This window comes from Limulus polyphemus, unplaced genomic scaffold (assembly GCF_000517525.1).
Source record: "Limulus polyphemus unplaced genomic scaffold, Limulus_polyphemus-2.1.2 Scaffold4146, whole genome shotgun sequence".
NCBI classification, from domain to species: domain Eukaryota; kingdom Metazoa; phylum Arthropoda; class Merostomata; order Xiphosura; family Limulidae; genus Limulus; species Limulus polyphemus.
This window is the reverse complement of record NW_013669756.1, coordinates 21,811-35,647: the sequence shown is the minus strand read 5'-3', so window position 1 is coordinate 35,647 and position 13,837 is coordinate 21,811. Positions and strand designations below refer to the sequence as shown.

General features: G+C 33.9%; 1 protein-coding gene across 1 annotated transcript; it reads left to right on the top strand.

Moving 5' to 3' along the window:
* Positions 1–6,915: 6,915 nt before the first annotated feature.
* LOC106470657 lies at positions 6,916–13,505 on the top strand. Its single transcript, XM_013931222.2, has 2 exons — positions 6,916–7,134; positions 11,733–13,505. The coding sequence occupies exon 2, from the start codon at positions 11,787–11,789 to the stop codon at positions 12,432–12,434; it is 648 nt and encodes a 215-aa protein (XP_013786676.1). The 5' UTR covers positions 6,916–7,134; positions 11,733–11,786; the 3' UTR covers positions 12,435–13,505.
* Positions 13,506–13,837: the final 332 nt, after the last annotated feature.

Genomic DNA, 13,837 nt, shown 5'->3' with positions numbered 1-13,837 from the left:
AGTGTAAGACTAGAGGAAGGCAGCTAGTCATCACCACCCACCGCCAACTCTGGGGCTACTCTTTTTACCAGCAAATAGTGGGATTGACCGTCACATTATAACGCCTCCACGACTGAAAGGGCGAGCATGTTTGATAAGACGGGATTCGAACCCGCGACCCGCAAATTGCGAGTCGAGCGCCCCAACCATCTGGCCATACCGGGCCCTGAAAAAACGAGATCGTACCCAATAATTTTAGTTTATGTACCTGTGATTCTTTGTCAAGCTACATTCTTAGTGTCAAGTCACACTTTTGAAATATATCAACTTCTTCGTCTAATATTTTCATGTGCATAAAGCTTAACGTTGGCTCAATAAACTTTTATACTTAGATCTTCCATAAGATAAAACTGAAACACCAGGATAACAACAAAAAGTTTTATTTTATAGGGAATCGTCTTCCTTGTCTCTCAAACTTATACGGCAAACAGCAACAACAGCATTTATAAACATAGTATTTAGTGATATCTTTTGACACTGTCGACCACATATTTTTTACCTTTAAAATAAGGGTATTATTAGTGTTACTCAAAACTCCACTCAAATGAGACGCAACGAAACACGATAACATTAGCAGAATCAAAGGAATTATTTGGTAGTGTTCATCAACAAGCCGTTTAATTAAATAAGGAGATAACGTAAGCATCAAGTAATTTAGTCACTTGGTGGCGCTCAGCGGCAAGCCGTTTAACTAGTGAGTTAACCTCTGCGTCCAGTAATCCAGTTCCTTGGTAGCGCTGAGTAGGGAGTTAACCTTAACATTCAGTAAGTCAGTCACCTATTAGCGCTCAGCGGCAAGCCGTTTAACTAGTGAGTTAACCTCTGCGACCAGTAATCCAGTTCCTTGGTAGCGCTGAGTAGGGAGTTAACCTTAACATTCAGTAAGTCAGTCACCTATTAGCGCTCAGCAGCAAGCCGTTTAACTAGTGAGTTAACCTCTGCGTCCAGTAATCCAGTTCCTTGGTAGCGCTGAGTAGGGAGTTAACCTTAACATTCAGTAAGTCAGTCACATATTAGCGCTCAGCAGCAAGCCGGTTAATTAGTGAGTTCATCATAACATACAGTATTTCAGCTCAACATCAAGATGGTTAATTAGCGATTTAATCTCTGCATCCAATAATTCAAAAGGGTAAAAGGAGCCAATATAGTTCTTAATGGAACATCATAGACAACAGAAGAAAAAATTCAAAATATTACTTTTTCCATATTATTAGAGGCAGTAAACCTTTGTTTTACATATACTAAACTTTACGATTTTAAAAAGTATTTACTTACTGTTTACAGTGACTTGCAAAAGCATTCATCCACTACCAATAATGTCACATTTTGATGAAATACAAATAATGTAAACAATGTTTTTAATGAACTTAGTTTTATTCAAAACTGTAATGATCAAACTTAACACTATTATTTGTAAAGAAGGTTGAATGTTAGTAAAACCTGCAAAGAAATTATATAAATTGAAATTTGCTGATTGCATAACTATTCATCCCTGTAAGTCAATACTTGGTGGACGCACCTTTGGAAGCAATAACTGCTGTGAGTCTCTCTGGATAGGTCTTAACCAGCTTTACACAATTGGATGGTGTAATTTTTGCCCATTTTTCCTGGCAAAATTGATCCAGTTCTGACAAGTTTGTTGAAGATGGTTGATGGACTGCAATCTCCAAGTCTCGCCCCATAGATTTTCTATTGGATTCAAGTCGAGACTTTGACTGGGCCACTTCAGAACATTCACTTTCTTCTTTTTAAACCACTCCATTGTGGCTTTGGCCTGTGCTTCGGGTCACTGTCCTGCTGAAATGTGAATTTTCGACCCAGTTTTAGATTCTTGGCTAACTCAAGCAGGTTTTCCTCTAGAATTCGCCTGTACTTTGCACTTTGAATGGTGTTTACTGGGTGATGTGCTATGTTAGGCTTGCGCCAGACGTAATACTTTGAATTTTGACCAAAAAAGCTCAATTTTCGTCTTGTCTGACCACAAAATCTTCTGCCACATGTCTGCAGTATCATATACATGCTTTATCGCAGACTCCATACAAGATTTAATATAATTATTTTCCAGTAATGGCTTCTTTCTTGCTACTCTCCCATACAGGCCAGCTTTGTGTAGGGACCAGGATATTGTTGAGTATGAACACTGATTCCCATCTCAGACATGGAACTTTGCAAATCTTTCAAAGTCACTATTGGCTTCACAGTGACATCCCAAACCAGTTTCCTGCTTGCCCGGCTGCATAATTTGGAAGAGCAGTTTGATCTGGTTAGTGACTGGGTGATATAAAGCCCATTCCACTTTTTAATGATGGACTTCACCGGACTCAAAGGGATAATCAGCAACTTTGAAATTTTTCTTGTAACCTTCTCTTGATCTGTGTTTTTATACCACTTTATCCCTGTCTTGTTTGGGAAGCTCCTTGGTTTTCATGGTTGGTTTGTCATATCACTATGTCAGTTGTGGCTTGAACAGATGCATTTACTCTGAAGTCAAGTTAAGTCACTTTGATTACACACAGACAGAGACCATTACATTAATTTCGTGACCTTTCAAACTAATCTTTTGCACCTGAACTGATTTAGAGTTGCCGTAGCAAAGGGGTTGAATACTTATGCAGTTGAGAATATTCTAATTTTCTTAATATCATAATATCAGCATTTTTTAGCTTTCTCAGTTTGGAGTAGATTGTGTAGATTCCATATATAAAGTCCCATTTGAAAGTTTTATGATTGCAAATTTAGACGGCAACAAAATGTGGAAACTTTTCAGGGAGGAGGGGGGGAGAATTCTTTTGCAAGGCACTGTAGTACCCTACTATATCAAACAGAGTTTATAGTTTATCAGTACCTTACTTACAAGAAAATATAAAGACTATCGATACTTTAATACATCAAAGAATGTAACGTCTAATCGTACTTTATACAACAGAGTTCAAAAGCTATTTGTATGTTGCTAGAGCTAATAAAGTTTACAAGTTATATATACCTGATACATACAGCACGTGTTAAAAGGTAAGCAGTACCAACAGTGCCTTACTATATATATACAACAAAGTTTATCTCTACGCTACCTTACAATAATTTAAAGGTTGTCAGTGCCTTACCACACGAAAGAGTTGAAAAAATATCAGTTCAAGGTTACATATAATAGAATTTATAGGTTATCAGCATCTTACTTTATACAACAGAATTTAATGGATATACCTACCTTACTTTAAGCAACAGGGGAAGAATGATAAAACAACAGAGTTTTAGAGGATCTCAATACACTAGAAATGTATAGATGTTCCCAGTGTCCACCAAACAACAGAAGTTAGAGATTATCAGTATCCACTAAACAAAATAATTCAGATGTTCCTACTATCCACCAAGCAACAGAGTTTAGAGGTTCTCAGTATTCATACACAAAGAGTTTAGGTGTTGCCAGTATCCCCCAAACAACTAAGTTTAGATGTTCCCAGTATCCACCAAACAACAGAAGTTAGAGATTATAAGTATCCACTAAACAAAATAACTTAGATGTTCCTAGTATCCACCAAACAATATAACCTAGATGTTCCCAGTATCCACCAAACAACATAATTTAGAGGTTCTCGGTATCCACCAAACAATATAACCTAGATGTTCCCAGTATCCACCAAACAATATACTTTAGAGGTTTTCAGTATCCACCAAACAATATAATTTAGAGGTTCTCAGTATCCACCAAATAATATAATTTAGATGTTCCCAGTATCTACCAAATAATATAACTTAGAGGTTCTCAGTATCCACAAAACAATATAATTTAGAGGTTCTCAGTATCCACCAAATAATATAATTTAGATGTTCCCAGTATCTACCAAACCACCGAATTTAGAGGTTCTCAGTATCCACCAAGCAAAATAGTTTAGAGGTTCTCAGTATCCACCAAACAATATAATTTAGATGTTCCCAGTATCCACCAAACAATATAATTTACATGTTCCCAGTATCCACCAAACAACAGAATTTAGATGTTCCCAGTATCCACCAAACAATATAATTTAGAGTGTTCCCAGTATCCACCAAACAATATAATTTAGAGGTTTTCAGTATCCACCAAACAATATAATTTAGATGTTCTCAGTATCCACCAAACAAAAGAGTTTAGAGGTTCTCAGTATCCACCAGACAAAAGAGTTTAGAGGTTCTCAGTATCCACCAAGCAAAATAGTTTAGAGGTTCTCAGTATCCACCAAGCAAAAGAGTTTAGAGGTTCACAGTATCTACCAAACAAAAGAGGTTAGATGTTCTCACTATACTCCTAAAGAACAGAGTTTAGAGGTTCACCAAATATTATAATTTAGAGGTTCTTAATACCTTACCAAACGATAAAACGTAGAGGTTCTTAGTACTTTACCAAATATTATAATTTAGATATTTTCAGTACAATACCAAGCAACAGTGTTTAGAGGTTCTCAGAACCCATCAATACCCAAAGAAGCTCAATGAAAACTTGTCACGTATTTTTTTACATCATTAAAACATGCTCGTTGTGTATTTTTTTTTATTTATTATTTTACGAAAGTAGTTTCTCAAATCGTCCTGGGTTAAATGGTTCATCTGACGAAACATTTTTTTTTTTCATGCAAACAAAGTAAATGTTCAGTTTCGAGGCATTTATCGTATTCTTCATTTAATAGTAATAGTTCAAGAAAGTCAACCATATCTAAGAAAAATCTCAAAGTTTAAAAACCTAGTAACAACATAAGTAATAGGCGAAGAGAAAAACTATACGTGTTTTTCTTCTTCTCATGAAAAAGGAAAAAGAACCAACAAATGTATCACCGGAAAAAACAAAAAAAGAGGTAGCGCTAAATATTGCTGGTAATGAAGTATGACGCCATAAGTACAGGAGGGACTTCCAAGAATTTAGGAAGGGTTAGCCATTTTATACATATAAAAGGTTGGTTCAGCTTCCTTCCGCATGTGTTGACATATACACATTGCAGTAATATTTTATGTTAATATGATATTAGTAAACGCAATTAAAAAAATGTATAAATATATATTTATTTTTATATATGTTTATCAATGATTCGACACGTTTTTGTATTAAGATTTTATTGTGACTGAGGTAAACGACAATTTCTAAGGTTATTTGTGTATTACTGTTGAGACACAGCTATGTTTATGTCAGACGTGTCCGTGTATTATTGTATTGTTAGGTAGAACTGTTTTTATTTTAACTGATTTTGTATATTTTTGAGATACATATAATTTTATTACAATTTTATTTGTATATTGTATCTTTATTACAAGTGTACTTGTAAATTGTTGAAGTACTACTAACATTATCGGCTGTGAATTTTGTCTCATTGTTACTTACTGCTATCTTAATTAGTGAAGTATCATGTTGTGTTTTAGAATTCTATTGTTCGGTTACTACTACTACTTTAGTAATTGGGTGTTTGGATATTGCCATATTGTTGTGCTACTATTGTTTTTATTGGTTAGTAATTTTGTCGTAATGTTGATCCACTAATATATTATTTAGTTGGGTACAACGTCGTTTTGTTGAGCTACTGCTAACTCTTATCACTCAATTTTTGTAGTGCAAATTGGAATACAAATACATCTTAATTTTAGTAATAAACAACCTTAAAACACCAATTTTTTCTTCTTCTGTAATTGGACATTCAATGTTTCACTTTATACCTTCTTCAGGAACCTTCCACTGAAACACATACCGTAACTAATAGTACAAACCTTGAATTCATTTCAAATTGTTGATATTTATTTCAAAAACCAGTTTTAACAGGTTGGAATAAAATATTAATTATATCTAAAAGCTAGGAATTATTGATTTATTGAAAGATCTCAAAATGCAATTTTATGTCTCACAAATAACGACAACTGTTGGGTTGAATAGTCAGCGCTGCGGAAAGTTACTAGCTGGAAATACATTTACACTTTGAAATGAAATATTTTGAAATTTAAACTTAAACCATTCCGAAAGTGTAAAAGAAGCGTTTTTCAGTATATAGCCTGCACGAAAGAGTAACGCACGATCGTTAGCTTATATCTGTATTATATTTACAAAATGACTAATTATATTAGTTATAAAAACAAACGATAAAAACGTTCTTTACAGCCAGGAAATATTCAAGACAAATACGTCTCACAAATTAAACATTGTTATATCTCATGTTATAAAGAGTATTATCAACGTAAGTTTTGTTGCTTATGCGGAATATCAGAGGCAGCACCAGGTCTTCCCAATGAATTGGCTGGTGGGGCGGGCGGGGGATGGAGAGACAAAAAATTGAGGGGCTGCATTCTACCTCTTGTGGGCACACGCATTGTGATATATTCGGAAGCGGAACATTTTAAACCATAAGTACTGTTCGTTGGGTGCGAGTACTATAGGAATGTTTTGGGTGGCTTCAACCCCAGGAAACACCCCATCTTTACCCGCCCCCCTGCGTAATGCGTCTTTTTTAAAGTTATGTGAAAACTACTACATTTAGTATTTTTTGTTCTGTCATGTCAGGAAAATATAATAATTATAAATTCATGGTTTATAAAACAAATATTAAGAAATTTAATAATGACGCAGAATACTACAAAATTTCATGATAACTATATTATACACAACAACAACAATAGTGGGTTAACTTGCTCATCATAACTTTTCTTGGAAGTCTTCCTTTATTGTATAGTTATTTGTTTCTTCGTTGTATGTTGTGCTAATTAGAATTATTGCGGAGTGCTATTTAACAGTAAATTATATACATTGTTCGGTGATGCCTTTTGATTAGGCAACAGATGTCTAAAAAACCGAATGACATCATCAGATATGACGTCATGCTTTCGGCGTCTTCTTTACTTCCTGTGCTACATGTAGGCAGGCGAAATCTTACAAAGTGGTTTGTCCAGTGTGAGTGTCTACATTCCACGCATTCTGTCAACAGGTGAAAGCTATGAGTTACTCGATAAGTAGAGGGGCGAGAGTGTACAACTGTTCTCATTAAGGGTTTTGGTATTCCTGGTCGTCAGGGTTTGTGTAAAAATTTGAATAATTTGAGTTTGTTCGTTTTCTAACCGAGGCAAATTTGTTTACCCAGTGGAGAAAAGGTAAGCCTTTAAAGAAACTGTTGTGAATGGATATACAGATGTATTTTTTTAGTTTGTAACTCTAGATGTCACTGTGTATCTATGCATGTGGAAAAAATACCAAAAAATAAGTCAAGAAATTGCTGTAATATTCATTTTCATAGTTTGTAACTCTAGATGTCACTGTGTATCTATGCAATACCAAAAAAAAATAACTCAAGAAAGTGCTGTAATACCATAGATGTAAACCTAGCCGTTATTCACGAGCGAAAGAAATCGAGAAGACCATAGAAAACGTTCACTAGGTAGATAAACTTATACTACTGAACATCACAGAAACCACATTTCTCATCTTAACATCACTTAACTCGTCTTAGTATGGTTCGGATAATTACAGTAGGAATTAAGTACTTTCTTAATGCAAATGTAAATTTAAAATGGTGTTATTAATAAAATCTGCTTTTTTAAAATAAAAGTCATAACGTCCAATCATGCAAAGAGAATCAATACATTTAGTTTTTTAAATGAATTTCTTACGCGATAAATCAGAGGAGAAGTTATCATTGAAATTACGCAAGAGGAAGAACATAGCAATATGAGGAACAAAATCGAACGACGAAAAAACAAAGTCATCTGTTAACCGATAGTTAACAGATAAAGTTAATATTAAAATGCTAAAGTGAGAAGGTAAAGAACAAGGACAATTTTTGTTTACAGATAATCGAAGGTAGGGAAGAGTTAGAATATAAGTCAGTATTTGTTTACCGCTTCTCATTTAGAGGAAAAAGATATCTTTAATTTTCGAATGCAGCTTCTCATGTGGAGGTAGTGTGGAGTAAGTTTTTGTTTACAGATTCTTGTGGAATAGTCAAATCGTTAAAAAAAACTCATTCATGGGCTATTCCATGTTTGATCAGTAGTCATAAAAATGTTTCATTTCGTTAATAATAATATTTAAATATTCATTTCTAATTTTCTGTAGAAATAATGTCTTAACTGTTTCTTAGTTCATTGGAATAATAAGTGTATTGATGAGGTTGTGGCAATTCCATTGTCCATTATGAGATAAAGAAAACAGCGGAAGACCAAAATCTTCATTGTTATTTCTTTTGCTTAAAGATATAGATTGTATGTTCATAACATAATCCAACATAATATTTCATGGCGCCATCTAGGGTAAAATGCATTGACTAGTCATTAAGAAATATTAACACGTACATTTACGATTACGTGGCATCTGTTTCTACTTGTGATCTTAGCCGCGGCAAAAGGAATCAATCTGATATTTTGATGAAAATAGGACAGCATCCTTCATAACAAGAACTTAGCGTTAATCAATCACGGACTTCAAAAATTAGAAATCATCATGTTTTTGTTATCAAAGCTGTCTTTATGTAACGACGGATCTATCCATGAAACCAAAACTTAACAACATGTGGGTGGTGAACTTAGGTCAGGCGGATGTTAGGATTAGTTCAAGGGTGAATAAAACTTGTATCTGTATTTATTCAGATTACATCAATATTATTAATTGTATTGACGCCTGTTTGTCGAGTGAATCGTCAGAGAGCGACATTAAACCCCTTCTTGTTTATCAAAACTAACTTAAGTAAAGTAATATGGATAGCTAGTTTGTTTACTATTGACTGTATGAGTAATAGTGAAGGAATGAGTAGATCTGTGAATTCATATTTTCCTGCCTTGTTTAAGACTAATGTGTTATTTCAAATCGAAGTTTTTAAAGGGTATGCTGCAGATAAAGTAGGTTAGGTCGTTTTAATTTAATGTTTTAGGCGATTTTGAGTATAGTTTCTTACTCTAAGACTAGTTCTTGTTTTGTCTCTGTTAGGCCAGTGCGTCATGCTTTCGTATTTATAAAGCTCTCTTTTTGTCTTTTTCATAGTCCTAACGAAATTTCTTCCAACCATTTTCGAACATTGAAATACTGTTTTTGTACTGTACAGATTTCTAAACAACTTATTGGAAGCTTGTTAAGCTAGCTTTTTTTCTTTCTTGATTTTACGATCTTAACATAGTTTCCTGCAACTCTTCTATATACCTCAATGGATGTACTATCAGGTTTTGTAGTTAGCTCTTTCTCGTTCGTTAACTTAAAATCCTAACACAGTTTTCTCTACGTCTTCTGGTCACCATGGATGGATGTTCTTCCAAGTTGTTAACCTGGATTTCTCTGATATGTTGTTTAATACTAAGAGTTTTTTTCCACATCTTCTTGACACCATGGATGAGTGTTCTTTCAAGTTGTTAAACTAGATCTCTCTGTTTTAATGTATAATCTTAACAAAGTTTTCTCTACGTCTTTTTATCCACCATGGTGACCGGATGTTCTTCCAAGTTGTTAACCTGGATGTCTCTGATATGTTGTTTAATACTAAGAGTTTTCTCCACATCATCTTGACACCGTGGATGAGTGTTCTTTCAAGTTGTTAAACTAGATCTCCCTGTTTTAATGTATAATCTTAACAAAGTTTTCTCTACGGCTTCTGGTCACCATGGGTGGATGGATGTTCTTCCAAGTTATCTCTCGGTGAGGTTGTTTAATGTTAAAGCAGTTTTTTTTTTTCTCAAATATTTGTTGGACAACTAGATGGTTGTACTGACAGTTTGCTCTTGTTCTCTCCAAGGTTTCCTTTATGCCTAGATAATTATACAGTTACAACTACATATCAACTCAATAATAAAAAAAACAACTTTTTTTTCCATTAGGGAGTCAGACCTTGACATAAAACACAGCTACGTAAAACTATTATTATGGCAACTTTACACATTCAAGTTTGGATATCAATGTATGCCTTTGTTGTTTAGTTTCAGCCTATCCTAAGTAGAGGAAGCTAGTGACGAGTTCAAGATGAAATGAAAGTAGGGCTTCATTTTGTCTGCTCTGAAAACAAATGGTGCAGTGATATGAATGGTATTTTTTACATTTTCATTAGACGTCGTACATTTGTAATGTGGACGTTTATCACTTGTTTGTAGTGTGTACTGAGAGGTAAAGGAGAACGTATGATACAATCGCAGATTGTAGGGCGTCTAGAAGAGAACAAAAATAATCACAAATATTTATAGGTAATTCACGTAAAAACAGCGTTAACTGAAAGTATAGATTATTATCACGTGGTGAAATCTATATTAGACGTTATACCAGTAGTAAGAATAATTGTTTTCGGTTGTTGTTAAACACAATGGACTTACTATATGTGCTGTGGTCACCACGAGTATCGAAACCCCATTTTTAGCATTTAACTCCATAAATATGCCAATGAGCTACTGTGGGTCTAAAAGAATTGACTCACGAATTATCTATTTCGTGTTATATGTTAGCTAGGTTAACATATGATTACGAACAATAATATATCTACATTCTAAAATTAACATTTTATTATATTAGCCTATTAGTCAAAAACGAATAATTATATACTTTTGACACAAATTTGGGGCATGTAACTGTGGGATGTATTTACCCTAATGTTAAACGATCCTTTCGTGAAGCTACGAAGAGATAGGCATGCATTTTAAATATTAGTTATTCTTATTAGGAACAAAGAATATGTTAGCTAGTTAAACATGTCTGATATAAAGTCAGTAGTTTATCCATTCAAGAAAACAATTTTATTGGTGGACAAGGCTTGGTCGGAAATTTGTTTGTTACTCTCTAAGTTGATGTTATTTATTGTGTGCTTATGAGGTGTTTAATTCTCTTTCGTTTTATTTTGAAAAGTGTTGTTTTCATTTCCTTAACGTTTATAAATAAAATCACACTTTACGATCTGCTTTATGCTAGTAAGCCGATGAAAGAAAGGGTAATACTCTATTGATAAAACGACGATAAAAACATGATGCTTATAAATAATTCTATTATCCTACTGCCATATAGCAATATAGTGCTTTTGTAGCATCTGTAGTGTTTCGGATTGCTGAATGTCAAGAGTAGAGAAGGTGGTTATACCAAGTTTCAAACACTTTTTATACAATTTTCTGTAATATTTGTTTTAGCTTATATGATTTTTACATACAATTTAAATCTTATTCTAAAAAATAAAATGAAAAGTGACAGTTTTCAGTCGTGGAGTGTATATTTAGCAGATACACAATCTGAGTTACAAAAGAAAGTGCTGTGTAACTAGAATAAACAGCTATTTGTAACTGAATGTTTGCGCAGTTAACAAAACGCTCCCAAGAATCGCTCTATTACGTCTCTTACAGTGGTGCCTATTAAAAGGTTTTGTATTTACGAAAAGCAGTACATTGTGCGTTAGAGCAGATCGTTTCGTTGGTTCCGGTTCTTTCGTAAAAGATAACCCTAACCGGATGAGACGTCTAATCGTTGCGAGCTCTTTTTAGAAAAAAATTGAGTTAAAAAAACCAACAACTACCTTAGAAACAAAACTGGACAACTTTGCTTACCGCTGTAATAGATGTTCATTTAATACCATTTGCTGTACATATCTGAATTATTCTTGTCGTGCCACCTGGTGGGCGTTAGCTTATGAATACCAGTCATTATACACGTAATTGATTTTTTTTTCTAGTGTTTAGATAAAATATATTTTAATATGATAACAATATAAGACTTTTATAAGTGTTTCTTCATTTTATAGGATCTTTAGACTGTGTAGGTAGTGGATATTAAAAAAACAAAAATTCTGGCTGAGATGAAAAATCCCAGGTTACCTGGCATGGAGCAATTGAAGTTGAAAACAGAAAAATGCACCATTCCCGCTGACACGGTTATTACCCAAGAGCAGGACGGAAATTCCCGTTTCACAAAAGAGCAGCTTTTTCGTCAAAGCTGTCCTACAATTACGTTATTGCCAGAGAAAAGATGCAGGAGGAGAACACCATTTCTGCCTATAACTTCCAAGAGGACCTCTCGTGTACTAAACAATAGTGATTTAGAACTAAGTGTGGAAAGTTTATGTTTGAGCATTGACGAAAACTCTTCAGTAGATGTCACACCACCTCTAACAACTAACCGGAAGAGTGATGTTGCTTACTCTACCACCACAAGACGAATCTCACTTCCGGTGACTGGTAGCTTACGCATGCGTACGTCACACCTGAAATCCTTGGGTTTCAATCCGGCTTTTTCTGATGTTCATCTATTCTCAGGTGACGTCACAGAGTGTCCTGCTGATGAGCCTGTGCACCAGATGTCTCTGAAGTCATCAGACCTTCACAGTGAAGAATATGATTGGATGAATTCAAGATCATCCACATATTCCTCAAGCGTGTCATCATCATTACAAAGTTCGTACAACAGTGAAGAAGAGATTTGGTTATCGCGAAAGCAGTCAGTGTAACATGTTTCAAGTTCGATGGTGTATATTTGTACAAAAGCATTAACTTTACGATCACATGCCAACTGACATCATGCTAAAATAACGATGCATTTCAGAGTTGTAAATATTTTGATAGCATATCATAATTTAAATACTCATTCACCTAATATGGAGAGTGCTAAAACCCTGCATTTTGAACACCCAGAGAACTGGATCTCCGAGAAGTAGTTATTTTAATTATAATTAATTTCGAACGATCTATATAATTCGATTGTTCGACCAAAGACTGTCGTGCTAACAGTTGAATATTATAATTATTGTATGGATAACGTACAAGGAAAGACAGTTATTTCCCATTTCCTGGGTTCATTAACAACTTTAAACCACCAGTTGTTATTCTGTTTTCAGAGACTCAAACTTGTGTTTTTTTTTCACGTTATTAAAAGTTAATAGTTTAATATAATATTTTATCTCAATCATAACGTTATTTTTTGTTGTTTAGAGTTATTTGAAGTTTCATGATGTCTGTAGATTATAAATAATATTTTGAAGTATAGATGAAAAATGAAAATCACAGTATTTTGATTAAAAGCAAAGAAAAAAATCATTAAATGGAAACTCTTGAACTTTAGTTTAAATAACACGAAGTTCAAACCTTAAAACAAAGCTCTTATCACAGATATACGAAACTAAATAGAAAAGCTGAAATAAAAAATCACTGAGGTATGGATCTTTAAATGATTACATTTCACTGAACATATCGTAAGTAATAGCAATAGTTTCAGAAGTAATCAAAATCTCATAAATTTTCTGTGTGCTTGAAAATTAAACTTTCACAATACTATGTTTTCTTAATTTATGTGCATGAAAATATGTTAAAGCGGTTTAAAAGTAGACTTTTCACGAAATGTTTTAATGTGTATTTTTTGAAAAGGCGGATTTCTGGGGGTGTAAGTTGTTTAGTGGTGATATGTTAACAATTTCGTATAAGTTTTTTGTTTTTGGAACATTGATGTTACCTATTAAATTGGTATTTTGTACTTTTACATCTTGGATTTTTACAGTTGTAATAAAATTTCGTTCAAGTGCTTATATAGTGTTTTTCAAATTAATTACTTAGCAAAGGATAAAAATGTAATGCAATATTGTAGAAAGCCAATCCTAAGTAAATCGTCACAATATAGTTCTTAATGTAGTGTTGCAGAAACCCATCCCAGGTAAAAAGTAATAGTATAATCATTTACCTGTGGGACAACGGGAAGTTTACGGACTTACAATGCTAAAATCCGGGGTTCGATTCCCCTCGGTAGACACAGTAAATAGCCCAATGTGGCTTTGCTCTAAAACAAACACTTTGAATAAAACAATCAACTTTATTGGCGTATGTACGTAAAGCCTATGAACTGATACATTACATAGTGGTT

Excerpts from the sequence above, each read along its gene's own strand:
- LOC106470657 (XM_013931222.2), top strand. The coding sequence starts at position 11,787 with ATGAAAAATCCCAGGTTACCTGGCATGGAGCAATTGAAGTTGAAAACA.